Below are 22,403 nucleotides of genomic sequence, written 5' to 3' on the forward strand. Positions count from 1 at the left end.
CACACACGCTCAGTAGAGTCAGTACAACCCAAGGACCCCACCCACAGCCATGTCCATCGCCGCGAGCATCCCCCTCACCGTCCCCGCCCCGCTCGGCACCTATGCCCACCTCCTCCCGCCCTCGTGGAAGGCCGTCATCACCGCCTGGCTCGCAGAGGACACCCCCTCCTTCGACTATGGCGGGTTCGTCGTCGGAGAGACCCTCGAGGAGGCCACCCTCTGGGGAAAGAGCGAGGTCTGTCCGTTTCCCTCAATACCCGCTCGTCCCGCGGCTCACCACACGCACTGCAGGGCGTCCTTGCCGGCGTGCCCTTTGTGAACGAGATCTTTGCACAGCTCGGCTGCACGTAGGTTCTCCCTTTTCGCTGCTTCTCTCACTTGCACCCGCTTACCCGGACGTGAACAGCGTCGAATGGCACCTCGAAGAGGGCGTACCCGTCCTTCCCACGTCCGAGACGCACAAGATCAAGGTGGCGACCGTGCGCGGCCCGGCAAGGTGCCTTCTCCTCGGCGAGCGCGTCGCGCTCAACACGATGGCGCGCTGCAGTGGCATCGCATGGAAGTGCGTCTGCGGTCCCGCTCTACGGTTCTGCCGCGCCTCGCCGGAATTGTCCTGACCTCTGCGTTGCGAAACAGGTCGCGGCGAGTCCTTGTCAAGGCGAGGCAACTTGGGTGGGAGGGCATCATCGCAGGGACGCGCAAGACGACGCCTGGTGCGCCGCTCTCACCTCCTTGAATCCGCACCACCATTTCCGCTCATCGTGCTCCTCGACAGGGTTTCGCATCGTCGAGAAGTACGGCATGCTCGTTGGCGGCGTCGACCCGCACCGCTACGACCTATCGAGCATGGTCATGCTCAAGGACAACCACGTCTGGTCCAAGGGTGAGCCGCCCCTGTCCGCTCGTCAAATTCGCGCCCGCTGAACTCGAGACCTCTCCACTCCGGTCCGTTTGCGTCAGGCTCCATCACGCAAGCGGTGCACGCCGCCAAGTCAACCGCGGGCTTTGCGCTGCGCGTGCACGTCGAGTGCCAGTCGCTCGCCGAGGCGCGCGAAGCCATCTCGGCCGGCGCCGACATTGTCATGCTCGATAACTTTACGCCGCAGGGGATCGCCGACGCGGCGCGCGCGCTGCGGGACGACTGGGCGCGCGAGACGGGCGAGGGCGCGAGGGCGAGCGGGGTTGTCAAGCGGTGCTTGGTCGAGGTTAGTGGTGGGCTGACGGAGGAGAACATGGCCGAGAGCTTGTGTCCCGGTGCGTGTCGGATTCCTCCCTCCGGCTCGGCCAAGCTTCGAAATTGTCGGCTGTCGGGACGATGTCGCTGGGTTGCAGCGCTTCCTCTCGCGATGGGCCTGGCCGCTCCAGCGCCCCCAGGTCAGAGACGCTTCAGGTCTGACCTCCTTTGATACGCAGACGTCGACATCCTGTCGACCTCGGCGATTCACCAAGGGACACCCATCGTCGACTTCTCGCTCAAAATCCAGAAGCGGTCCTGAGTATCGGGAATGGGGCAGAAAATTGCATTGCCACGACCAGTATCAATCACGAGCGTCGAAGCGGCAGCCACGGTGTGGGCGAAAATCGGTCGAGTCGCGCGACGGTCCTGCCGCGGAAGCGATGGCGAGCGGGAAAGTGGGAAGAGAGCGGGAACCAAACGGATCGGCCTGGTTCTTTCGCGCGTCTGGTTCGATCCGACGAGAAAGAGGTGCGCTCGGCGCGCAGCACCCCATCTGACTCTGTGAGCGGATGGACGAGAGCCGAGAGAGTCAAGCCGCGAGCGTCGAGCGCGGCGAAGTCGGAAGCGGGCCCATCGCCCTCGGTCCTCGTCGCCGCGTGTGTCTGGTGAGCTGGAGTGGGTCCTTGCGAGTGCGAGTGCAGCTCTGACCACTTTCTGCGCCCTCTGTGCCCTGCCAGACTCCGCTGCCGCCGCGCTCTCCTCCCGGAACCGCCTCTCGCTCCGCCCGCTCTCGCCGAGTCGCCAGCTCGCCTCGCTCGCAGCGTGCGTTGCTACGCTTGCCCACGCAGCCCTGATGAGCCTTGACGTAGGAGCTCGTGCTGACGGCGCTTCTTCTTGTGCGGTCGTCGCCGTGCTGCAGGCTCCCTCGCCCGGCCTCCGTCCCTCTCCGGCCTCGCGCTCGCCCCGTTCCGGCCCCGTCCCCCGCCCAAGTCATGTCGCAGCCTACGCGTGAAGTCAAGGTCGCCATCGCCGGCGCGACCGGCACCGTCGGCCAGCGCTTCATCTGCCTCCTCGCCGCGCACCCCTACTTCCGCATCGCGTCCCTCAACGCCTCGCCCCGCTCGGCCGGCAAGGCCTACAAGGACGTCGTCCGCTGGAAGCAGAGCGTCCCCATCCCCAAGCTCGTCCTCGACATGGTCGTCAAGACGTGCGAGGTCGACCAGTTCGGCGACGTCGACATTGTCTTCTCGGGCCTCGACAGCGATGTCGCCGGTGATGTCGGTGCGTCTCGCTCTCCCTCTTGCTGTCCTCCGAGGTGTCAAAGCGTGGTGGGCAACCAGGCTGACTCGTTGGGCCTCCGTCGACACAGAGGAGGCACTGCGGAAAGCAGAGTACGCCGTCTTCTCGAACGCGGGCAACTTCCGCCGCGACCCGCTCGTGCCCCTCGTCGTCCCGCTCGTCAACCCGAGCCACTTTGCCATGATCCCGCACCAGAAGAAGACGCTCGGCCTCGAGAAGGGCTTCATCATCACCAACGCCAACTGCTCGACGACGGGCATCGCCATCCCGTTCCACGCGCTCGAAAAGGCATTCGGCCCGCTCGAGACGGTCGTCGTCACGACCATGCAGGCCATCTCGGGCGCCGGGTACCCGGGCGTTCCGTCGCTCGACATCCTCGACAACGTCGTGCCGTACATCGGCAAGGAGGAGGAGAAGATCGAGTGGGAGCTCGCAAAGATCCTCGGCGGCCTCAGCGACGACCTCACCGAGTTTGACATGCACTCGAAGCACCCGATGAAGGTCTCGGCCGCGTGCAACCGCGTCCCCGTCCTCGACGGCCACCTCGAGTGCGCCTCGGTCCGCTTTGCCCGCCGCCCGCCGCCGTCGCCCCAGCAGGTCAAGGACGCGCTCCGCTCCTTCTACTGCGAGGTGCAGAAGCTCGGCTGCCCTTCGGCGCCGCAGCAGGTGCGTCGCGCCGCCTTTAAGAACGTGTGGCAGCGCTCACTCCGTGCTCGTCCCCTCACAGGCTATCGTTGTGCACGACGCTCCCGACCGCCCCCAGCCGCGACTTGACCGGTTCGTTCGCTGCCTCTTCCGCTTTCGATAATTGCAGCTCACCAGGTTGCCATTCGCAGGTACCACCAGGAGGGCGCGTGCGTCCACGTCGGGCGGGTGCGCGAGTGCCCCGTGTTCGACGTCAAGTTTGCCGTCCTGTCCAACAACGTCTCGATCGGCGCGGCGACGAGCTCCATCATCAACGTGCGTCTTTTCTCCGCGCGCCTTCTAGCCCTTCCCGTCGGTCGCATCGGAGTGCGCAGGTCCCTGACGCAGTTCGTTGCGCTTGTAGGCCGAGTACGCGGTGGCAAAGAACATTGTCTAGGGTGGGGGACGTTTCCGGGCGGGCAATCTAGAGGTCCTCTTTTGTCGTTTCTTTCGCAGTCTTTCGCGCGCGCAGAGTGAGCTTTCGACTCTTTGCTTTCCGCTCTGGCTCGATTCGGGCTCGACTGCTTCGCGACGAGCTGGTCATTCGCGCTCAATTCGTCGCAAACCTTGGCGACTCAAGCTGGGTCTCGCAGAGAAAGCCCCGCTGGGCAAAGATGCATCGATGTCCGCAAAACAGTCCTTGCATGAGGCTCTACTCGAGCAACCCAGCGTCCCGGAAGCGCTCCGGCGTGGTGCGGTACCGCTGCGCCTGGCGGAGGTTGAGGCGGCGATGCCAGTGCGCGAGCGAGTGCGGGCCCATCGACGAAGGAGGATAGCCCGGGTGAGTGTGCGGGTGCGGGTTGTGCGCGTGCTGGTGATGCACATGGTGCTGGATACATGAATGATCAGCCCCGACGTGTGGAGGATTGAGCAGCGCAGAGCTGGCGAAATGGAAGAATCGCACTGACATGAACTGCATGCGGAGACGGCGCTTGTCCGGCAGTCGAGTGCTGTCAATGCGAGCGTGAGCGGGACGGAACCAGTGGCGTAACTTTGCAACGCACACCTGGAAGGTAGTGAGGAAGGTTCTGCGACCCCGACATGGTCGGCGGCGGCAGGGACGGGATGCCCGGGACTGCAGACGGCGCAAGGGGATCGTATATGAAGTTCGGCTCGCCCGACGGATCCCATGGGAACGGAACACCAGGCGGCGCCGTGTAGTGTGCGCCGCGATCGTCAAAGTCGAGGCCGAGTATTGCGAGATAGTGGAAAGGTTGCGCCTGCTCCTCGGATGCGCGTTGAGCCGTCGGTGCGCATACCTCTGCTAATGGAAAGGATTACACACCAGACCCGACAGCTGGGAGCAGCCGCTCTGCGCTAGCATGACCGTTGAATTCAAGAGCTCGAGCAAGAGGTTTCGCGCCTTTTCTGACAATGCGTGCCAGGTAGTCGTCGTGAGGAGCAATGACACCGTTGAGGTGTACTGGAGGAGGTCATACGGAGTTCCGTGCCACGCGGCAGCGAGTTGATCGAGCCGTGCAACCACCGGTGCGGCAGTCTGGCAAGTCAAGTGTGTCAGGCGGCGAACTGCTCAGTGCGAGAGAAGGGACTCACACCGGCCATCTCGGCGTGAGCGTGCGAGCCGGGCTGCGGCGGACCCGGAAGCGGTAGCACTGACCCTGGAGGTTGGTTCGGCAAGTAATAGGGATGGTGTTGCGCGGAAGGGTAGGGGACGGCGTGGAGTCGGTGCGACGACGGCCTCGAGGTCGTCAGGCCTGGCGCCCTCGCTGCCGACGGCATGGGGATCCCTGAAACTCCGTTCACCGTGAGGTATGGCAGACGCGCGAACCACTGGCGGGGAATCTAGAGTGACGCTCTGTTCAGCGAAGCGCAGTGAAAAGAGGTCTTGAACAAGGCTCACCAAGCTTTGCATGGCCCAGCGGACTGGGTCCTGCTTCTGCTGCGGCGTCGGGTGCTTGGAAATGTGCTCGAGGAGATTCGAGCAACCATGAAGCCAACGCAAAGCTTCGTCCTGATGCGCCTGACTGAGGTGGGCCTCCCACTGCCGGAGAGTGCCCTCAACGTCCAGTCTGTACTGGTCAAGCCACCTCTTGAAACTGCCTCTGTGTGGGTCGCCCACCGGCAGCGTGACAACGAAATTGCCGCAAAAGTGTGGCCAATCTTTGGTCTCGGCCAACACCCTGCGCTCAAAGGCTGTAGTACCGTCCATAGCAGGAGCAGGGTGCAGTATGGAAGCAAGAAAGACAGCGTTCGCATACCTGCGCATACGACTCCGTCGCGGATACGACTCCGTCGCGGACTTACCGATGGAGGCAGACGAGCGGACAGGAGATGTCGGGCGGGGTGGACGGCAGCCGCGGAAGCGGACGCGCGTAACCTCATGGCGCAGAAAGAAGCAGAAGAGTGAGAACAGAACAGTCCCCAGTCGAAGTACAGCAGAGGACAGTCAACGAAAGGCAGCGTTCGAAGGAAGGCGCAAGGCAGTCGAGTTTCAATCGGAGGTCTCGGCTGATGGACCAGCCGCAGACGCTTCCTTCGCCCGCGCCTGCTTTTCCAAAAGCTTCCTGCGGCGCACAGGAATGCCAGAGGCACCGAATCAGCAGAACGTCCGAGATTTCGTCGGCAACGCAAGAAGCGCCCGGCTAACGAGAGGCAGACGCACCTCCTGGCCTCGAGCACCAGCTTTTCCTTGCGCGCGCGCAGGTTCTTCTCTCGCTCCGACGCGCTCGTTGACCAGCCGGTGGCGCTCGCCGCCTCGGCCTCCTTCGCCTTGCCCTTGTCGTCGCTCGCGACCTTGTCCTGCAAACCGAGGCGGGCGATAAGCGATGGCGGCGGTCCTCGCTTCGCCTGCGCAGATGCGGAAGATCCGGCTGCGGCGGGCGCCGCTTGCGTCGGAGTGCCAGGTCGCACGACCAGCGCGTCGGGTGACGGAGGGAAGTAAGACGCGGGAGGCTTTTTGCGGGCAGATAGGTCAGCGCCATTCCGCGAGTATACAAGACAGAGCACGAAGACTCAAGACAGCGCCTGCATGCGCTCAGGGAGACTCGGGACTGGCCGACGCACCTCTGGCAAGCCGCCCTCTCGCAACGCCCGCTCGACGGCTCTCTCGACGCTCCCGCCGTTCCGCTCGAGTTCCCAGCGAGCGGCAGCCTGCGAGACGTTCGGGAACACGCTCAAGACCTGGTCAATCGAGGCCTGCGGGACGTCCCGTCGTCGCCGAGAGGACGAGGAGCCTGCGAGCGGGAAGCTGTTAGCTCCTCATCTGGCTTCGACGGGTGCGGCGGATGGGCCAGCACAGTGAGCTTGAACTAGACAAGCAGCGGCGCGCACCAAAGATGAGCTTGTAGCCGGCGTAGCAGACGCCGGCAGCGACGGCCCATCCGAGTGCTTCGTCCTGCACACCGAGGGCGAGCGGGTTAGTCGGTATGCTGTACCACCCTAACTGCGGTACTGGCTATCCCCACGCACCATTCTGGCTGTCTCTGGCGAAGGCGAGTGTCGCGGTCGTGTGCGGACGGCGATGAGGTCGTTGTGGCTTGACCCCGGTCGCACTGCTCGCCTCGCCCAGACTGTGCGGTGGATGCACTAAGACTGCTTTTGACTGCTGCCCGAATGTACCTGAGCTGCTCCAGTGGCGCTCCTTGCTCTCGGCCCTTCTTCCGCCGTCGCATCTTCGGCATCTCCTCGCGCCGGGTACCACCTCGACTTCCTTTGACTGCGGCGGATGCGGGACGAGCATCTTGGCGTTGCAGCTGTAGCGCAGCCTGTGCCGGTGCTGATTGCTAAGGTGGACTGCGTCTGCTCGCTCTGGTCCCGGCTCGCATGTCGCTGTTTTCCAGCTGGCATCGCTCTTTTGCGAACAGGGGTTCTCGTTTTTCACACCATGCTCGGTTCAGGGCGTCGCGACCTCTCGTGTCGTTACTTATGACGCTGCAGAGGTCCTCCCGACTTCGACGCTGGCGGTTCTGCTCTCCAGTCCTGCATTCGCTACTTACGATTTACGTCTCGCATGCTCACTGCTACTCATGCTACAGCGCATGAAGCCCATTGCACTCCACTCCGGCAACCTCGCGCCCTGTGTCAGTCCGACGCGTCGGAATGGGCTTCAAGTCTTCGGATTGCGTCTTGTCGGCGAGATACTCCGGTTCACATCCTCCTGGTTGGCCCAAGGACGCGCCCGTCAGTGGGACGCTGATCACACGTCGCACAACAGCCAATCATCAACGATGCCTGGAGACGGCGGCTGGAGAAGAGCCGAACGCAGCATCTGCCCCGCCCCCTCGCCTGCCGACCCCGCCCCCTCGTGCTCACCCCGTGTGCTCGGCGATTTGCGCAATCCACCGCAACTCCGGCTGTCGGCCCTGAGCAGGGGCAGAGCAGAAAGCAGCTCGACGACGGGAAGGGGACGAAAAGTGAGAGAAAGAACCGACCGGGCTTCTCGAAGACCCAAGCTTGCGGATCTGCCGCACGAGAGAAGCCCGCCGGCCCGAAGAGCAAATCCATCGATGAGAGCGGGCACGGAAGATGCGGTCCAACGGCGCCATCACCTTGTGGCTCGTGGAAAAGGTGTCCGTGCGCTGAGCGATGCGAGACGTGCCCGGGCCGCGGTCCAGGAACTTCGGCCTCTCGTCGCAGGGTCGCGCTCGCAGAGGAGCGGCTGCAGGTGGCTGCTCGTGCTGGGTCGCGGTGATTGAACTGCACTGCGCTGGCCCCGCTCAGCTAGCAGCAACGCAGAGCATGGGGGCGTTGCCCCAGTGCAGGAGGACAAGGCGCCCGCTCCGGCGACCCGGGCTGCAGGGCGGCGTAATGCTAAATTTGGGTCGCACTCCGCTGACATCGCTGCGCTCTCCTCCATCTCCGAACGCGGAGTCGGCGGAGCGTTTTTCTCTCGCCCACATCGCTCCCACGCTCTCCGTGGTTCGCTGCTTGGCCTGCTCGCTCGCTGCTGCTTCCGCCCTCTTTGTGCACTCGCCGCAACGCTCTCAACGGCAGAAGGATACCGCAGCTCGGTCATGACAGCTCGAGACGAAGTGAACGCCGCCCAGGTCGGCGGCGATATCGAGAAGGCCCCGCGGGACGGGCGCGTGGAGGACAAACCTTCGACGACTCTGCGCGAAGATGTCGCTGCCTACGGGCTCGAGAAGGTCCTCGCACGGCACGGAAGGGTCGACCTCGTTCCCCTGGTGCGTTCTGTCGGCTGTCGCTGCAGAGCGACGGCTTGGCGCGACCATATCCTACCCGAATGTGCTTGCGAGCTTTAAGCTGACGAAGGCCCTCTATCTCAATAGCCCAGCGACGACCCGCAAGGTGAGTCTGGAAATGGGATCGCGCGGAAGGGGTCGCGCCTCGTCGAGTCCGTCTTGCGCTCAACATTGCTGACCTCGCTTGTCTTCCAGATCCGTACAACTGGCCTGCATGGCGCAAGCATGCTCTCCTTGTCCAAGTCGCCTTCCACGCCATGCTCGGTCCCTTCTCGGCGGCCGCCGTGATCCCCTCCTTCGAGACATTCGTCGAGCTGTGGGGCATCAGCATCACGCAAGCGTCTTACTTTGTGTGCGTCCTCCCCCACAGCCTCACAGAAAGGCCTCTTCTTGACCTCCCGCACCTTCGCAGCTCCGTCCCCATCGTGTTCCTCGGTTTCTTCCCGCTCGTTTGGGGCCCAATCTCGAACCGTATCGGTCGCAGGCCCGTCCTGCTTGTCTCGGCCATTGTCAGCGCGGCCATGCACTTCGCCGGCGCATACTGCCACTCGTACGGCGCGCTCATGACCACCCGTGTCTTCCAAGCGTGCGTGCATCTCGGTTTGCTACAAGGGACTCGCTCAGCTGACGGGTCACCTTTGTAGTATCTTCCTGTGCCCGCCGCAGAGCATTGGCGCGACGATGGTTAACGAGATGTACTTCCAGCACGAGAAGGGGTGCGCTTCTTCTCCCGCAATCCTCCATCGATGCTTGACTGACGTGCTCTGCCCCTGCAAGTGCCCGCCTCGGCATCTGGACGCTATTCACGTCTCTCGGCCCTCCTGTCGCTCCGCTCATCATGGGCCCTGTCGTCTACAACACCGGCAAGTGGCAGTGGACGTTCTACCTCCTCGCCATCATCAACCTGGCGCAGTTCTTCCTCTACATCTTCTTGGCACCCGAGACGGCCGGCTTCAACCGTCCTGCCCGCGGCGCGCCGGGCACCGATGCACCTCTCGCTCAGACCACCGAGCAGAAGACGCCCTACTGGCGCCTGCTCTTCACCTTCAAGCGCGTCTCGCCAGCACCGTGGTCGCATGTCCCGATCGAGGTCGTCCGCCCGCTCGCCATGGTCACGAAGCTCCCGGTCCTCCTCCCGTCCTGCGCATACGCTCTCGTCTTCGCGTACACGAACGTCCTCCTTACGGTCGAGATCCCCGCTCTCCTCGGTCGCAAGTACGGCCTCAACGCTCAGCAGATCGGCCTTCAGTTCGTCGGAGCCGTCGTCGGCGCGGTGCTTGGTGAGATCGTCGCCGGGCGTGGCTCGGACCTCTGGATGGTGTGGCGCACCAAGCGCGCAAACGGCAACCGCGAGCCCGAAATGCGCTTGCCATTCGGCCTGCCCGGCTTCATTCTTGCTCTCGTCGGTATCCTCGTCTTTGGTATCCAGCTTCAGAACACCGAGTCGGGACACTGGGTATGCTTTCGTTTCTCGCGCCTTTTTCTCGAAGCTCTTTTCCTGACAGCTCGCGCTTCGCAGAATGTCACGCCGATCATTGGCGTTGCCATCGCCATCTTCGGTCTGCAACTCGTCACAACCGTCGTCTACGCGTACGTCGTCGAGTCGCAGCCCGCCTCGCTGCAGGGGCGAGTTCCGCCGTTCGTCGCTGCTGTCCGCCAGTTGTGGGCTTTCCTCGCGCCATTCTACCTGGAGGACACCTACGCCGACCTCGGCAACGTCAAGGCGTCCGGCCTGCTTGCGGCTCTCGCGGGAGGTTTGGGCTTCTTGGTGCGCCTTCCCTCAACCTCGTGACTCTGTGGGGTATTCTTCTGACGCGTTGAGGAACGCAGCTCGTCTTCGTCACCCTCGTCTTCGGGCGCAAGTGGCGCCACCGCGGTGTCGAGGCGTGAATGGAAGGCGGCTTTCCGGGCTCAAGTACAGCTTCCACGGGTTCTAGACTCTCTAGAGATGTTTCGATATATCTATGCATTGGTACTGCGCTTCATACTCGTGCCCTCTCGCCGCAGTGCCGTCTTGCATCTTCTCGATCGGTCCTTGTCAGTTTGTTTCGCTCCCTCGCGTTGTCCTTCTCTTCTTTCAGCGCTGTGGCATCTATCAGAGGGAATACTCGAAGTTGAGACGTGCCGTATCCCTCGTTTCTGCCTGCTGTGCGTGCAGAGTCTCGTCAGGTTCAATCGAGAAGGCCGACGGGAGAGTCAACAAGCAGGCTCAAATGAAGGAGATTGCGGTACTAGCTACAATGACAAGATCTAACGTACAGCGAAAGCGAACCTCGAGCCCAATCCTGGTGCATCAGTCCCACGAGAACTTGCTGCTGAGTGCAGCCCCTCCCGCGTATTCGCCCAGCGCGCCCGTCAACCCGAGACCCGATAACAGGCCCTCCTTGCCGCCCTTCTTCCGCGTGCCCTCGCGCTGCTTGAGCACCTGGTGACCAACGCTCCGAGCGCGAAGACGTACTTCGGCCTCGCTCGCGCCAGAAGCGAGGAGAACCTTGGTGCCGACGGCCACCTCAAGCGCCTGCCGTTGCTCCTTGTGCGACAGCGAGGCACTCGAGGTACGGATTGGGGCGGCGGACGACGGGACGAGCCGCGCCGGGAGGGTCGAGGACGATGCGGGCGAGGTGGCGTAGGGGAAGGTGGGCACGGAAGTCGAAGGCACAGAGACGGCTGAGAGCGAGTGCGACAGCTTGGAGAGGAAGGGGAGCGGCGAGCGGCGGCCGAACTCGTCACAAGATGCTGATGTCGGAGAGGGCGACTTCGGCTGAACCGCGGTGGTGTCCGGCAGTATGGCTGGCGAGCGAAGCGAGTCGGAGGCGCCTCTTACCGCCCCGTGGCAGAAGTCCGTACCCCTCACGGGCGTGAGGGCAATGGAAGGCAGAGGCGGCGTCTGAATCTCGTCTGACGAGTATGCACTCTCGGACGAGGAAAGCAGCTTGCCCATGTCGACCGAGCCTGCTGACGATACCGAATAGCGAGACGATAGGGTGAAGGACGTATCAGAGGTCTGTGCGGGGGAAGTCGAGAGTGGCGAGCTGCCTTTTGCTGCTCTCGGCGAGTGACGGGAGCGGAAGGCACTGGGGTCGAGAGAGTGCCGCCGGTCTGAAGGGACAGGAGGATGGAGCACGCGCTGCGATGCCAAGTTTGGTGACGCGCTAGGCGATGCGGATCGCTGGGTCGGCGAGGTAGGGCGGATGGACGCAGCGGGCGCGAGTCGCGGCCGCTCGAAGGCCAAGACGTGGGTGCACGACTCCGCCGGTACGGGCTCCGAGATCAGCTCGGGCCCAGCGACGAGAGCGTCGATGTCGAGGCTCTGGATCAGCGCGGGCGAGATATCGGTCGCCTTGCGCCTCGAGAGCGGGTTGTGCGCCGCGCCCGAGTCGACCTTCACCGTGTCGAAGAACGACGGCTGCCAGTGCGCATCGTCGTGCTGCACCGACGCCCTCTCGGCACGTCGCTTGCGCCGTGCGAGCAGCGAGCTCGGGAGCGAGAAGCGCGCGTGCGAGACGAGGGCGCTCGAGTTGGCGCCTCTGGCGGAAAGCGCCTGTTCCGCTGCTTCGACCGCCCCTACCCGTCCGCGCACCGTCTCGGGCGACGCTGACTCCTCTTCCTCGATCTGCGTCTCGAGCCGCACGGTCCAAGACGCCGCTTCGAGAGACATAAGAGACCCCAGCGAGGCCTTCCCTGCGGACGATGAGCGCGAGCGCATCGACGTTGCGCTCGACGAAATGCTGCGCTTGGAGCGCGGGGACGAGCCCAGCACGCTCTCGGCCGTCGTCTGGCGGTCCGTCTCATCGCCTTCGCTGTCCGACAGAATGTGCGGAACCGCGTCGAAATAGCCGACGCTCGTCCCGTTACACGACGGAGCGTGTGAGCGCTCCGGAAGACGGGGAGGGCTCGGCGGCGAGACCGGCGGCGGCGAGAGCTCCTCGGCAGGCGAGGCAAAGATATTCCAGATTGGCACCGGGCGAGGCGCAACCTCGTCAGGCGTCGGCTCGCCGACGTAGTCCGAGGGCGGCTTGGAAGGCCGGCGATTCTCGTACCAAGGGGTGCGAGACGAAAGAAGCATGGGCGAGCTGGCCGTCGGAAGCGGCGGCAGCGGCGAGGCAGGTGGCGGTGTCGGGGGCGGACCGCTATGGGCGTGCAGGCTCGGCGAGCGCGGTGTGCGAGGCGTGCGGGGTGTGCGAGGTGTACGCGGAGCGTCGGGCTGGCTGTAAGTGGTCTGCCGAGCGGCGAGATTGCTCAGCGGAGCTGGTGCAGCGGCACGGTGACCTGCTGATGCTGACATGCCGCCGACGCTGGCGGCGCCGTCGCTGAGAAGAGAAATCGGGAGACCGCCGTCCAGCGAGGAAGGCGACAGTGCTGGAGAAGCGCTCGAGGGATTAGTCTGATAGTCGAGCACAACTGAGGGCACGAGCGGAAAGCACAACAAAGACTTGCACGACAGTACGGCGACGACACAACGAAGAGGACGAGGGTAACACCAGGAATTGACGAAGTGGGAGGAGAGAGCGGACGAGGCGCATTCAGTCAAGCACCCGTACCTTGTGAAGGCGGACGCGGCGACGGGCGAGAGCGGATGGCGGGGTTCGTCTGGACAGCGGCGTCAGTTCTCCGATGCAATGAAAAACATTGCGAGACGAGGACGTACGAGCATCGTCCTGAGAGCGCGGATCTGCAGCGCGGTGCAGCCCGCGACCGTCGCCGCCTCGTACACGAGTGGCGCAGCCGCCGCCTCCTTCTCGAGCACGCCATGAAGCGCATGCACACACCACGCGCGGAGAATTTCGTCGTCGTACGTCTTGGCGAAGACGACGAGCGCGGCGAGGACGGGCGGGTGCAGCTGGAGCGGCGTGCACAGCGTGAGGGCGTGCAGGTACTGGAGGAACGCCTGCACGACCGACGAGGGCTCGGGCAGATCGAGCGTTCGCGGCGAGAGACGCAGTTCGTCCGCTGCGAGCGTCGTCGCGGCCGAGACGGTCGACTTGGACTCGACTTTGTCGTTCGCGCCCTCGGCGGGTTCGCTCGCATCGCCTGACGAAGCCGCAGCGGCCGCAGCTTCGGCCTCGCGCTTCTGCTGCGCCGCTTGTACGCCCGACGCGCGCTGCTTGAATTCGTCTATCTTGGCGCGAAACCACGGCCACCGCTCGACGAGGATGTGCCGTGAGCAGCCGAGCCGCTTGCCGTCCGAGCAGACGATCTCAAAATCGCTCAAGTACGGCTGCGAGAGGGTGAAGAGCCCGAGTGCTTGCGCGGCGGGTGCCAGCGGACGGGCGGGTGGCTGGTAGATTCCGAAGGATTCGAGGTCGATGAAGGCGAGGTGCGCGAAGTTGGTTTGGCGGTGGTCGTAGTCACTGGCAATGTCGCGTTCTGCAAGAGGAGCGTGAGCACAACGATACAGGTAGGCAAAATGGCCAGCACGCACCCCGGTCGCCGAGCATGACCACCGTGTTCCTCCAGCACACGGCGCGGTTCCAGCTGCCCCTCGCAAGCACGCTCCCAGGATCGATGCGCAGCCACTCGAGCTTCTCGCCGCGCTCGACGCGCTCCTTGACGCCCTGCGCGCCCGCCGGGCCGAGGTCGAGCGCCCAGATCGAGAAGTTATTGACCGCACTCGAGAGGAATGTGCCGAAGACGAGCAGGTGGCGGCCGACGATCGTTCCGGTCGGAAAGCGGAGGCCGGGCGGGAGCGAAGGGCCGGACATGGACGAGGAGAGGCCTGTCGCGGCGAGCGGGGACGAAGGCGATAAGGGGGAGTCGAAGAGGTCGAGGTCGCGGCGGACTTGAGAGAAGTTGTGGTTGGAGAAGAGGATGAGGGGTTCGGGCTGCGCGGCGCTCGCAGGCTCGGAGTGGCTGAGCTGGATGAGCGAGTCGGGGCCGCCGGTGCCAGTCGGGAGGGGCGATGCAGTCGAGGCGGTCGGGAAGACACTGAGAGGCGGAGCGGCTGCGACTGCTCGGTAGGTCCCGATATGCCGGTCCCACTTGCCGTGCTTGACCCAGGTCATCGAGTCGAGGTCGAGCACATTCATCGAGTGCAGGTCTGCATAATGCGATTCGGCGTAAGCAGTCATCCACAAGTTGACTACGCAATCGGCAACGGGACCATCGTGAACTCACAGGTATTCCGTACGTCCTGCCCGCCCATGACGAGCATGACTGCCTTCTCCCGAGTCTCCCCGCCTTTCTGCTCCGAGGGTACCTGCACGCTCGTAACGACGCCGAGATGCGCGTACCGCGCCGCGGGTCGCTCGACGCCCTCGGCGCACTTGGTCTCGCCGCTCAGCCACCGCCGCTGCGTCGTGTCCCACACGCATACGTCGTCGAGCGTGCAGAGCGCGAAGGCCGGATCGGCGACGGCACCGTCGGCTGTTCCTGCTGCAAGCACGGGTGCAGCGGCATCGGGCGCGTAGCCCTCGCCGCCAAAGAGGACGAGCTTGTCGCCCCACGCGCATGCGCTGTGGAAGTAGCGCGCCTGCGGGGCGTGCTGAGCGTCCTTGTCGTCGTCGTCCTCCTCCGCCTCGCCTCCCTCTACCCTCGTCGCCCCGTCGCGAGGCGGCCATAGCCTGCTCCACTCGCCCGTCGCCAGCTCGAGGCAGTACAGCGTGTCGACCATCGTGCGCGTCGGGACGAGCCGCCCGCCAAAGACGTAGACGCAGTCGCCGACGAGCGTGACGCTGCACCCGACGAGCGGCGGCGGGCGCTCGGCGGTCGACGTGCGCCGCACTGACGCCGTCAGGTCGGCGGCACTGCTCACCTGGCCCGAGGGTCGGGGCGAGGGCGAGGGCGCGGCGCCGCTGGCGGACATGCCGAGGATGGGCGTTCCCGGTCCGCGAAGGTACGGCGTCGAGACGGCCGAAGAAGACGCGGTCGACATGGCGCTGCCGGGCGGGTGTAGAGGAAGTCGCTGCAGGTCGAGTGAGTGGGCGGAGAGCAAGGGAGGGTCAGTGTCTGCGGTCGATAAGCGAGAAAATGGGGGTTGTCCGCGCAGGCGTCTCCTATCTCTCTCGCCCCACCTCGGCCTTACGGACGTTCCGTCTGCGCCCTGATCGCGCAGCTTTGGGCTGAGGTTTGGAACATCACGCGAGCGCGGCCGGGACCGCAGTCGACGAGGAGGCGAAGTCGCAAACGAGCGGGAGTGAGGAGGGCACAAAGCCCTCGCACGGGGCGGTGCTGCCGGCAGTCGGCCTGCAGGCACACATGCAGCTGCACAGCGCACGAAGGCGGTCCCGCTGCCTCCGTCCTAGCCGCCCTGCTCTCGCCTCCGCACGACAGAGCAAGTCGCTGCCATCCCAGCAACCGCGTCCCTGAGCCGGCCTGACAGTCTCAGCAGCTCGTAGCGGGGCTCGAGAGCCCGTCGGGTCGCTCCCGTCCTGCCCTGATTCGCGAGACGCGCCTGTCCCGCTGGCACCGCCTTGCGTTCCGGCACCTCGCATCGTCTTCGACTGCACGCAAGCGGAAGAGACCGTACCTATGCGACTCGTAGAGCCTCTGAAAACCGTGCCTCGAAGCCCGCCTCGCTCCGCAGACGATGGCCGCCGAGAACGAGCGGATCCCCCGCTTCGAGGCGATGAAAGCGAGGCGGGCCGGATGAGCGGTCTGCGGCGCTTGTCCTGGCCAGCAGAGAGCAGGGTCTACAAGCGCCCTCGCACGAGAGAAGCGGCACGGAAGGGAAGTGGGCGAGCGCAAAGAAAGCGGAAGCCGTGGTCGACAGCGGAGGACGACGAGGCGATGATGGGTGGCAGGCTGTCACGGTACACAGCCTGGTAGAGCTAGAGAGCTTTCTCACGCAGAAGGTCCGAGTCCTTCGAGGACGCGCAAGATGGCAAGCTGAAACTCCGCATTCGATTCGTTCCCTCGACTTCCGGCTTCTGTACAACAGCCCGCCCTCGCGTCCCGACATGCCCGCACCACGGATCCAGCCAGCCGCCACACTAACGGCGGCGAGATGGAGCGCCCGCCTACTTTGCGCGGCGATGCACGACCGACTTGCCCACCTCCTGGTACTCGTCCTTTCCGATCCAGAGCTGTGCACCGGCGACACCAATCCTGAGCATCAGCATACGCGCCTCGAGAGAAGAGGCACAAAGAGACCAAGACAGCTACGCGCCGGGCGCACCTGGTGGAACGTGCCGAGCGAGGCGAGGATCGACCCGCCGAGCCAGGACGAGTGCACGCGCTCGTGCGACGTCGCGGCAGCGTCTGCGAGGCAGACACCTGTCAGCGGCTGCGAACGTAGCAGCATAACGCACGAGCCGGAGCAACCCAGCAGGCAAGGCGCGCGCGAGACTCACGGATCTTGATCTTTGCGCCCGGCGCGAGCGTCTGCAGCTCGGCCTGGAGCCTGTCGATGAACCCGGGGATGAGGGTCGACCCGCCGGTGACGACGACGTTGCCGAGGAGCGTCGCCTGCAGGTCCGGGTCGACCTGCACGAGCGTGTTGTGCACGAGCTGCCGCAGCGGCTGCAGCGCAGAGTAGGGGTGCGAGGGGAGCGTCGAGGCCGAGGGCGGAAGCGCGCGCGACTTGATCTGCGTGCGGTGAGCCAGTACAGGGTAAGACACGGATACCGCGGCGGGCGATGAGAGCGGGCACGCACGTCTGCGGGGAGATGCGCCTGCGGGTTGAACAGCACTTCGGGCGTCGTGAGGCGCGGCAGGCCGAGGTACGTGTTGAACCCGTCGGGGAACTCGAATGGTCGTGTCGGCTTGGAGGCAGCGTTCCTGTAGGGCGCAGTTGAGCGGCGAGCTAGAGACGGGGTGAGGGGAAAGGAACGCACGCATCGTCCCAGCTCGGCGTGAGCACCTCGCAGACCGACTCCTTCAGCTCGTGCGCGAGTCGCATCTCCTGCAATCGGTGGTAGGACGGCGTGGTCGGCGCGTTCGGGTCTGCAGGGTTCGGCAGCCGTTCTTCCCTGTTGCCGATGCAAGGTCAGCATGGCTGCCGATCGAGGGAAGTCGTGGATTGCACGCACCGCAGCGCTGCTCGTGCCGGCTGATTCGGCTCGATGGGCTCCTTGGTCTTGACGAGGTAGTGAGGGGTGATGGGGACATTGGAGGCGCGGAGGGAGGAGAGGAGGACTTCAGAGAGGAGGGCGCCGCCTGTCGGCTGCTTTTGCAGGGCTGCGTGGCAATGTGTGTAAGCTGTCTGTGCGCGAAGGTACGTCATGGGCGAAGAACGCACCTTTCCGGAGAACGAAGCCGTCGTAGACGGGAGTGACGGTTGTGAGCTCCTCGCCGACGTCGATGATGAGCGCCGAGCCCTTGCCGGCCGCGAATCTGCGTTTCGTTTCTCACTCCATGGTCAGCGGCTACCCAGGGAGCGAGGTTGCTCAACGCAAGGGGCGGAACCCGGAAACGCACGCGCTCATGACGGCCTTGTCGACGGCGTAAAAGGCGGGCGCCTTCCACGTCTCGAACGCCAGCTCGACCATCTTCTCCTTGTTCTCCTTGGGGTTCCACGCCGGCTCGGTCGCGAGAAGCGGGTACTCGTCGAGGGTGTCGAGGCGCATGCGGTCGGTCAAGGCATGCTCGACGGCGCGGCCGGCGGCGTCCCAGTCGTGCACGATCCCGTCGGCGACAAAGGTGGAGACGGAGGCGCGCGGGCGGTACAGGTGCACGGCGTTGCCGTGGACGTGCGACGGGGGCTGGCTCGGGTCGGACGAGGGGACGGTCGCGTACGCGGTCGGGAAGACGCACTTGGGCGCGTCTTCGCCGGCGTAGCTGTTGCGGGACCGTACACGAGTCAGTACACGCCTCGAACAGAGCCCAGCGCGCCGTGTGGGCCGGCGAGAGACGCGAGCTGATGAGAGCGGGGAGGAGGAGCGCACCCAGCGCGGACAGAGCCAGCGCCAATGTCGAGGACGACGGCGCCGACCTCGTCTCCACCGTACTGCACAGGCGGGCTCATCCTCGGGTAGGAGCGGCTGAAGTGGGGACAAGACGGAGGAGCGACTTGTTGTCGCGACAGAGGTTGTCCTCTCGATCAACCCGCTTGTGCAGTCTGGGCAGCGTGTGGATACTTCTTGGGCTGTCTTACTGGTCTGTTTACTACACGCTAGACCCGCGCCTCTCCCATGCTGTTGTCGCGCCTCGTTCTCTAGTTTCCTCTACTGCATGAAGCCCGGTCCCTGTCAGGCTGTCTGCAGTCTGCTTGCTTTGCATACTTCTGTGCTTCTGCTTTGAGTCGACTCGACCAGACGGGCGCACCTGCGCAGTGCGGGCCATTCAGAGCAACGCAGGACGCGCCAATTCCTCGCCGAGATTCGACTCTCTGCCCGCAGACAGCTGCTGTCCTGCAATTGTGTTCGAGTCTGCGTGTCTGTGCTTGCACCATGCCGCCCTACACCAGCCCCCGCAGCCACGCGGTGTTGCCCTGCACCCACACGCCCGCCCCGACGCCGACAAGCGCCGCGACGGCCCACGGAAGCTCGAGGCGCACGACGGTCCAGCACCACAGGACGCCCGTCGCAGGCGCGCGCGCCATGACGCGCAGGTACGACTGCGTCGTGCACGTGTGGATCGTCGAGAGCCCCGTCGAGACGCACAGGGCGGCGAGGAGGACCTGCGTCGCGAGAGGCGGGAGGGGCGCGCGCGACGGGGGCCGCAGCGTGAGAAAGTTGAAGAGGAGGAGCGCTGGGAGGGAGGCAGGGTGAGTCGAGGGCCGCAGGAAAAGGGAGAGGCGCGAGAGCGAGACGGACCTGGAACAAAGTTGACGAGCCGTCGCAGCTCGTCTCGCAGGACGAGCTCCTGTCCGAACTGTGCATGCACAGCATAGTCCCTGTGGATGTGCGAGCGGTCAGCATGGTTTGGGCCGGGTATATGAAGATGCAAGCGAGAGAACGCACATTCCGGCGTAGAGGAAAGCGAACGGGACGGTCCACAGCACCGTGTTGAGCACTTCCTCCCACAGCGGCACGTCCTCGTCGGCGTACAGCGCATCCCCGTCTCCCTCTGCGCCTCCCCCGTTGATGATCTCGTGGACCTTGCCGGTCGCCTGCTGCTGCGCGACGAGTTGCTCGAGCTCGTCGGGGCTGAGTACGACCATGGGCTCCTTGCCCTTGCCGTTGCCCTGTCCTGCGCCCTTGCCCTTGCGCGCGAGTCCGTTGGGCAGGCCCAGCTCGGAAGGCTTCATCGGGCCATGCGTCTCGAGGAGGCGCAGGCGGTCCTCGTGGGAGAGGTTGAGGAGCGAGGGGGACGCGGGCGGGGACGGCGACGGTGTCCACGAGCCCTGCACTGCGGCTGGGCGCTGCTTCGGCGGCATGTGGGGCGGCTTCGAGTGCGATGTTGGCGCGCAAGGGGGACGCGGAAGAGAGGGAGAGGCGAGCAGGCCGTGCTGCTGGTGAGCCATTCGAGGCGTGTGAGCGTCGCTACGAGGTTCCAGAGCACCTGCATGTGACCAGCGTGCTTCGACTGGCGCGTGCTCGCACCTTCACTCTGCTCTCGTCTGGTCGGACGCTTGTCGGACGCGGACGAGTGCAGCCGTCCTCCTCGCTTGACGCTCTCAGCGAGACTCGTTCAAGCTTGCCCAGCGCTGCTGCCCTCCGCCTGGGACCTTCGGCACCCGCCAGCTGTGTCGATCGACCTCGTCGTCGTCGCGCCGGAGTTGCTCGTCCATTGAGCGTCTCGTCACGATGCACTCTCGAGAAGGGACGTACGCGGCGCAGAGCTCAGTTCAGCTCGAAGGTAGTGCTCGAGCGGGCTCATCGCGCGCGTACTCGGCCGGAGGGACCTGGGACGACGACCCGCAGGAATGGGGCGGTGCAGCGCATCCCTCCGCCGCGTCCGCGGCACTGCCTGGCTTTGCTGCTTCTCCAGTACCACCAGCAGCACAACAGCAGTACCTAGCGGGGCCGATGCGCTCGCCCTTGCCCGGCCCGACATTCTCGCCCCCCTCGTCTTCTCCAACACCAGCGGCGCGCGGGCCTACCTTGCCGCCCCGCCGCTCAGCGACCCTGCCCACGCCGACACACGCTGCCACCGTCCCGACAGCACACGCGCCTACGCCCGTCGCCCTCCCAGCGGACCCCGCTCTCGCGGCCTTCCACCGTTCGCTCGTCGCCTACTACTGGAACTTTGCGCAGCAGGGGTTTGTCGCCCCGCTGACGGCACCAGAAGGGTCAGTAGAGCGCGTGCGGCAGCAAGTGGCGCGCAAGGAGGCGGTCGACTGGGCGCTGACGTGCGGCATCGCCGTGGTCGAGCCGAGTCTGGCCGGGATGGGGCAACAGGGCGCGCCGAGCCAGACGGCAGAGGCATGCGCGGGAGCAGGCGCGTCTCAGAGCTACGTGCGGCCACCGCTGCCTGCAGGCCTGCACGGCGCAGGTCGTCAAGTCGTCTCGTCCGCGCCGCCGCCCTCTGAATCTCAACGAACGGGTGGCAGCGCTGCCCGCCCTCTGCCATCGCCTATCCCACCAGCTGCAAATCTGATGAATACTCCGACTACACGATCTCCGCTCCCGTCGACGCCCGCTTCATCCGCTCCTCTATCCCACGCCAAAAGCTCCTCGCCGTCTCCCTCCGCCTACGTATCTCCCGCTCACGACACGCCCGGCCTGCCCTTGTCGTTCTCTACGAGTACCACTTCAGCGCAGGACTCGCCTGCCGCGGCACCGGCGAAACGCCCGCTGCCGGTTCCGCCTCTTGCGCAGCTCGCGAGCGGGATGCGCGGGATCAGCCTGGCGGGCACGGGCGAGGTTGCGTCGCCGGTCGGCGCGGTACCGAGCATTGCATTGCCAGAGTACGACGGAGGGCAGGAGGTGACGGTCTCCCCGTCGGTCAAGCCAACTGTCCCGACCTTCTCGTTCGACGACGGAGGCGCGGACGAGCACGAAGCGTACGGCGTCGCGCCGGTTGTACCGACCTTCTCCTTCGACGATTTCGACGATGAAAATGATTCGCCGTCGACGAGTGCGCGGCCAGCTGCTCCGCACAGAGCGTCCGCGCGCGCCGTCCCGCTCCACCCGCGCCACGACCCGTCTCACCCGTCTCACCGGCTGTACCACCCGACCTCGGTCCTCCCCTCCTCCACGTCCTCCTCCACGTCGTCCCCAGCGCACGCTTCGCTGCCGGAAGCTGGCACCCTCACCTGCACGTCCTGCCGCGCGCTCATCTTCGGCCGGGTGCTCGTCGCCCTCGGGAGGGAGTGGCACCCCGACTGTTTCCGCTGCGCAGAGGAGGGCTGCGGCGCGAGGCTCGAGGTGATGGAGTTCGAGGGGACGCCCGAGGATTGGAAAGGATTGGAGGAGGGAGAGGGGGAGCGGGAGGAGGATTTGCAGGGGAAGGCGTGGTGCATGGTGCACTTTGAGGAGGTACGCCGCGTCTGTCGAGCAATCACGCGAGTCACTAGCTCGGAGGACACTCGACTGACCAATGCATGCGATCGCGAATACAGCGCTTCGCCCTCGAGTGCCACCATTGCCGCACGCCCATCGCGTCGGCCGACTACCTCCCGATCCACGACCCGCTCCTCCCGCCGCGAGCCGACTACCGCCACCCCTCGACGCGGTACTACCACCCGCTGCACTTTTTCTGCGCCGGGTGCGGCGACCCGTTCGTCGACCCGACCTCGTACGAGCTCCTCCCCGCGTCGTCCGCCGACGGGCTCGAGGCGACGCCGTACGTCGCGCGCGAGGGTCACCCGTACTGCGACGCGTGCGACCTGCGCATGTGGAGGGAGAAGTGCCCCGGGTGCGGCAAGGGCTTGCGCGAGGAGGACGGGTTCCTCGAGGTCGAGGGCGCCAAGTGGCACGAGGGGTGCTTCAGGTGCTCGGTGCGTGCAGGAGCTTTGCATTCAGCGTGATCCACTGGCTGACGAGGCTTACGCACTCTGCTGTTTGTCGGTTGTGCAGATGTGCACCAAGCCGCTCACCGGCTTCTACCTCCTCCGCCGTGACGCGCCCACGTCGGCCTCTTCCCCATCTCAGTCTCCCTCGCAGAAGGAAGATGCTGACGAGTATGCCGACGAGCGGCCCTACTGCGCCGAGTGCTACGACGTCAAGGCAAAGGAAGAGGCTGAGCAGGCTATCGCCTCGAGGGTACGGTGAAGCGGTAGAGGCCTTTTCGCGGAGTCGATCCCCGGCCCGTGAGGCCCC

At 65.2% G+C, this 22,403-nt stretch overlaps 9 protein-coding genes across 9 annotated transcripts; 4 read left to right on the top strand and 5 right to left on the bottom strand.

The window, feature by feature from the left end:
* Positions 1-49: 49 nt before the first annotated feature.
* On the top strand, positions 50-1,496 carry BNA6 (nicotinate-nucleotide diphosphorylase (carboxylating); the record flags this gene model as incomplete). The annotated part of the gene is made up of 7 exons (XM_076646796.1): positions 50-235; positions 292-347; positions 407-562; positions 637-713; positions 776-883; positions 961-1,254; positions 1,414-1,496. The coding sequence occupies 7 exons, from the start codon at positions 50-52 to the stop codon at positions 1,494-1,496; spliced, it is 960 nt and encodes a 319-aa protein (XP_076507557.1).
* A 673-nt stretch (positions 1,497-2,169) lies between these two features.
* Positions 2,170-3,557, top strand: HOM2 (aspartate-semialdehyde dehydrogenase; the record flags this gene model as incomplete). Its single annotated transcript, XM_076646797.1, has 5 exons — positions 2,170-2,458; positions 2,547-3,142; positions 3,204-3,253; positions 3,313-3,436; positions 3,525-3,557. The coding sequence occupies 5 exons, from the start codon at positions 2,170-2,172 to the stop codon at positions 3,555-3,557; spliced, it is 1,092 nt and encodes a 363-aa protein (XP_076507558.1).
* A 255-nt stretch (positions 3,558-3,812) lies between these two features.
* On the bottom strand, positions 3,813-4,900 carry JCM10292_003074 (uncharacterized protein; the record flags this gene model as incomplete). The annotated part of the gene is made up of 5 exons (XM_076646798.1): positions 3,813-3,989; positions 4,069-4,110; positions 4,165-4,380; positions 4,446-4,658; positions 4,715-4,900. 5 exons carry the CDS (start codon positions 4,898-4,900, stop codon positions 3,813-3,815), a joined length of 834 nt encoding a protein of 277 aa, XP_076507559.1.
* A 712-nt stretch (positions 4,901-5,612) lies between these two features.
* JCM10292_003075 (CUE domain-containing protein) lies at positions 5,613-6,592 on the bottom strand (the record flags this gene model as incomplete). Its single annotated transcript, XM_076646799.1, has 5 exons — positions 5,613-5,685; positions 5,784-6,073; positions 6,185-6,354; positions 6,452-6,515; positions 6,590-6,592. 5 exons carry the CDS (start codon positions 6,590-6,592, stop codon positions 5,613-5,615), a joined length of 600 nt encoding a protein of 199 aa, XP_076507560.1.
* Positions 6,593-8,133: 1,541 nt separating this feature from the next.
* Positions 8,134-10,212, top strand: JCM10292_003076 (uncharacterized protein; the record flags this gene model as incomplete). The annotated part of the gene is made up of 8 exons (XM_076646800.1): positions 8,134-8,304; positions 8,410-8,428; positions 8,518-8,674; positions 8,735-8,908; positions 8,967-9,038; positions 9,100-9,778; positions 9,842-10,090; positions 10,153-10,212. The coding sequence occupies 8 exons, from the start codon at positions 8,134-8,136 to the stop codon at positions 10,210-10,212; spliced, it is 1,581 nt and encodes a 526-aa protein (XP_076507561.1).
* Positions 10,213-10,615: 403 nt separating this feature from the next.
* On the bottom strand, positions 10,616-15,193 carry JCM10292_003077 (uncharacterized protein; the record flags this gene model as incomplete). The annotated part of the gene is made up of 5 exons (XM_076646801.1): positions 10,616-12,681; positions 12,864-12,912; positions 12,971-13,689; positions 13,745-14,359; positions 14,437-15,193. The coding sequence occupies 5 exons, from the start codon at positions 15,191-15,193 to the stop codon at positions 10,616-10,618; spliced, it is 4,206 nt and encodes a 1,401-aa protein (XP_076507562.1).
* Positions 15,194-16,277: 1,084 nt separating this feature from the next.
* Positions 16,278-18,223, bottom strand: JCM10292_003078 (actin family protein; the record flags this gene model as incomplete). The annotated part of the gene is made up of 9 exons (XM_076646802.1): positions 16,278-16,343; positions 16,436-16,518; positions 16,611-16,845; positions 16,914-17,037; positions 17,094-17,228; positions 17,289-17,436; positions 17,498-17,592; positions 17,677-18,036; positions 18,144-18,223. The coding sequence occupies 9 exons, from the start codon at positions 18,221-18,223 to the stop codon at positions 16,278-16,280; spliced, it is 1,326 nt and encodes a 441-aa protein (XP_076507563.1).
* A 432-nt stretch (positions 18,224-18,655) lies between these two features.
* On the bottom strand, positions 18,656-19,576 carry JCM10292_003079 (uncharacterized protein; the record flags this gene model as incomplete). The annotated part of the gene is made up of 3 exons (XM_076646803.1): positions 18,656-18,948; positions 19,014-19,093; positions 19,161-19,576. The coding sequence occupies 3 exons, from the start codon at positions 19,574-19,576 to the stop codon at positions 18,656-18,658; spliced, it is 789 nt and encodes a 262-aa protein (XP_076507564.1).
* A 370-nt stretch (positions 19,577-19,946) lies between these two features.
* JCM10292_003080 (uncharacterized protein) lies at positions 19,947-22,355 on the top strand (the record flags this gene model as incomplete). The annotated part of the gene is made up of 3 exons (XM_076646804.1): positions 19,947-21,620; positions 21,704-22,081; positions 22,161-22,355. The coding sequence occupies 3 exons, from the start codon at positions 19,947-19,949 to the stop codon at positions 22,353-22,355; spliced, it is 2,247 nt and encodes a 748-aa protein (XP_076507565.1).
* Positions 22,356-22,403: the final 48 nt, after the last annotated feature.

Source organism: Rhodotorula paludigena (assembly GCF_050403205.1).
Source record: "Rhodotorula paludigena JCM10292 DNA, Rt_paludigena_JCM10292v1_ctg6, whole genome shotgun sequence".
Lineage (NCBI taxonomy): Eukaryota > Fungi > Basidiomycota > Microbotryomycetes > Sporidiobolales > Sporidiobolaceae > Rhodotorula > Rhodotorula paludigena.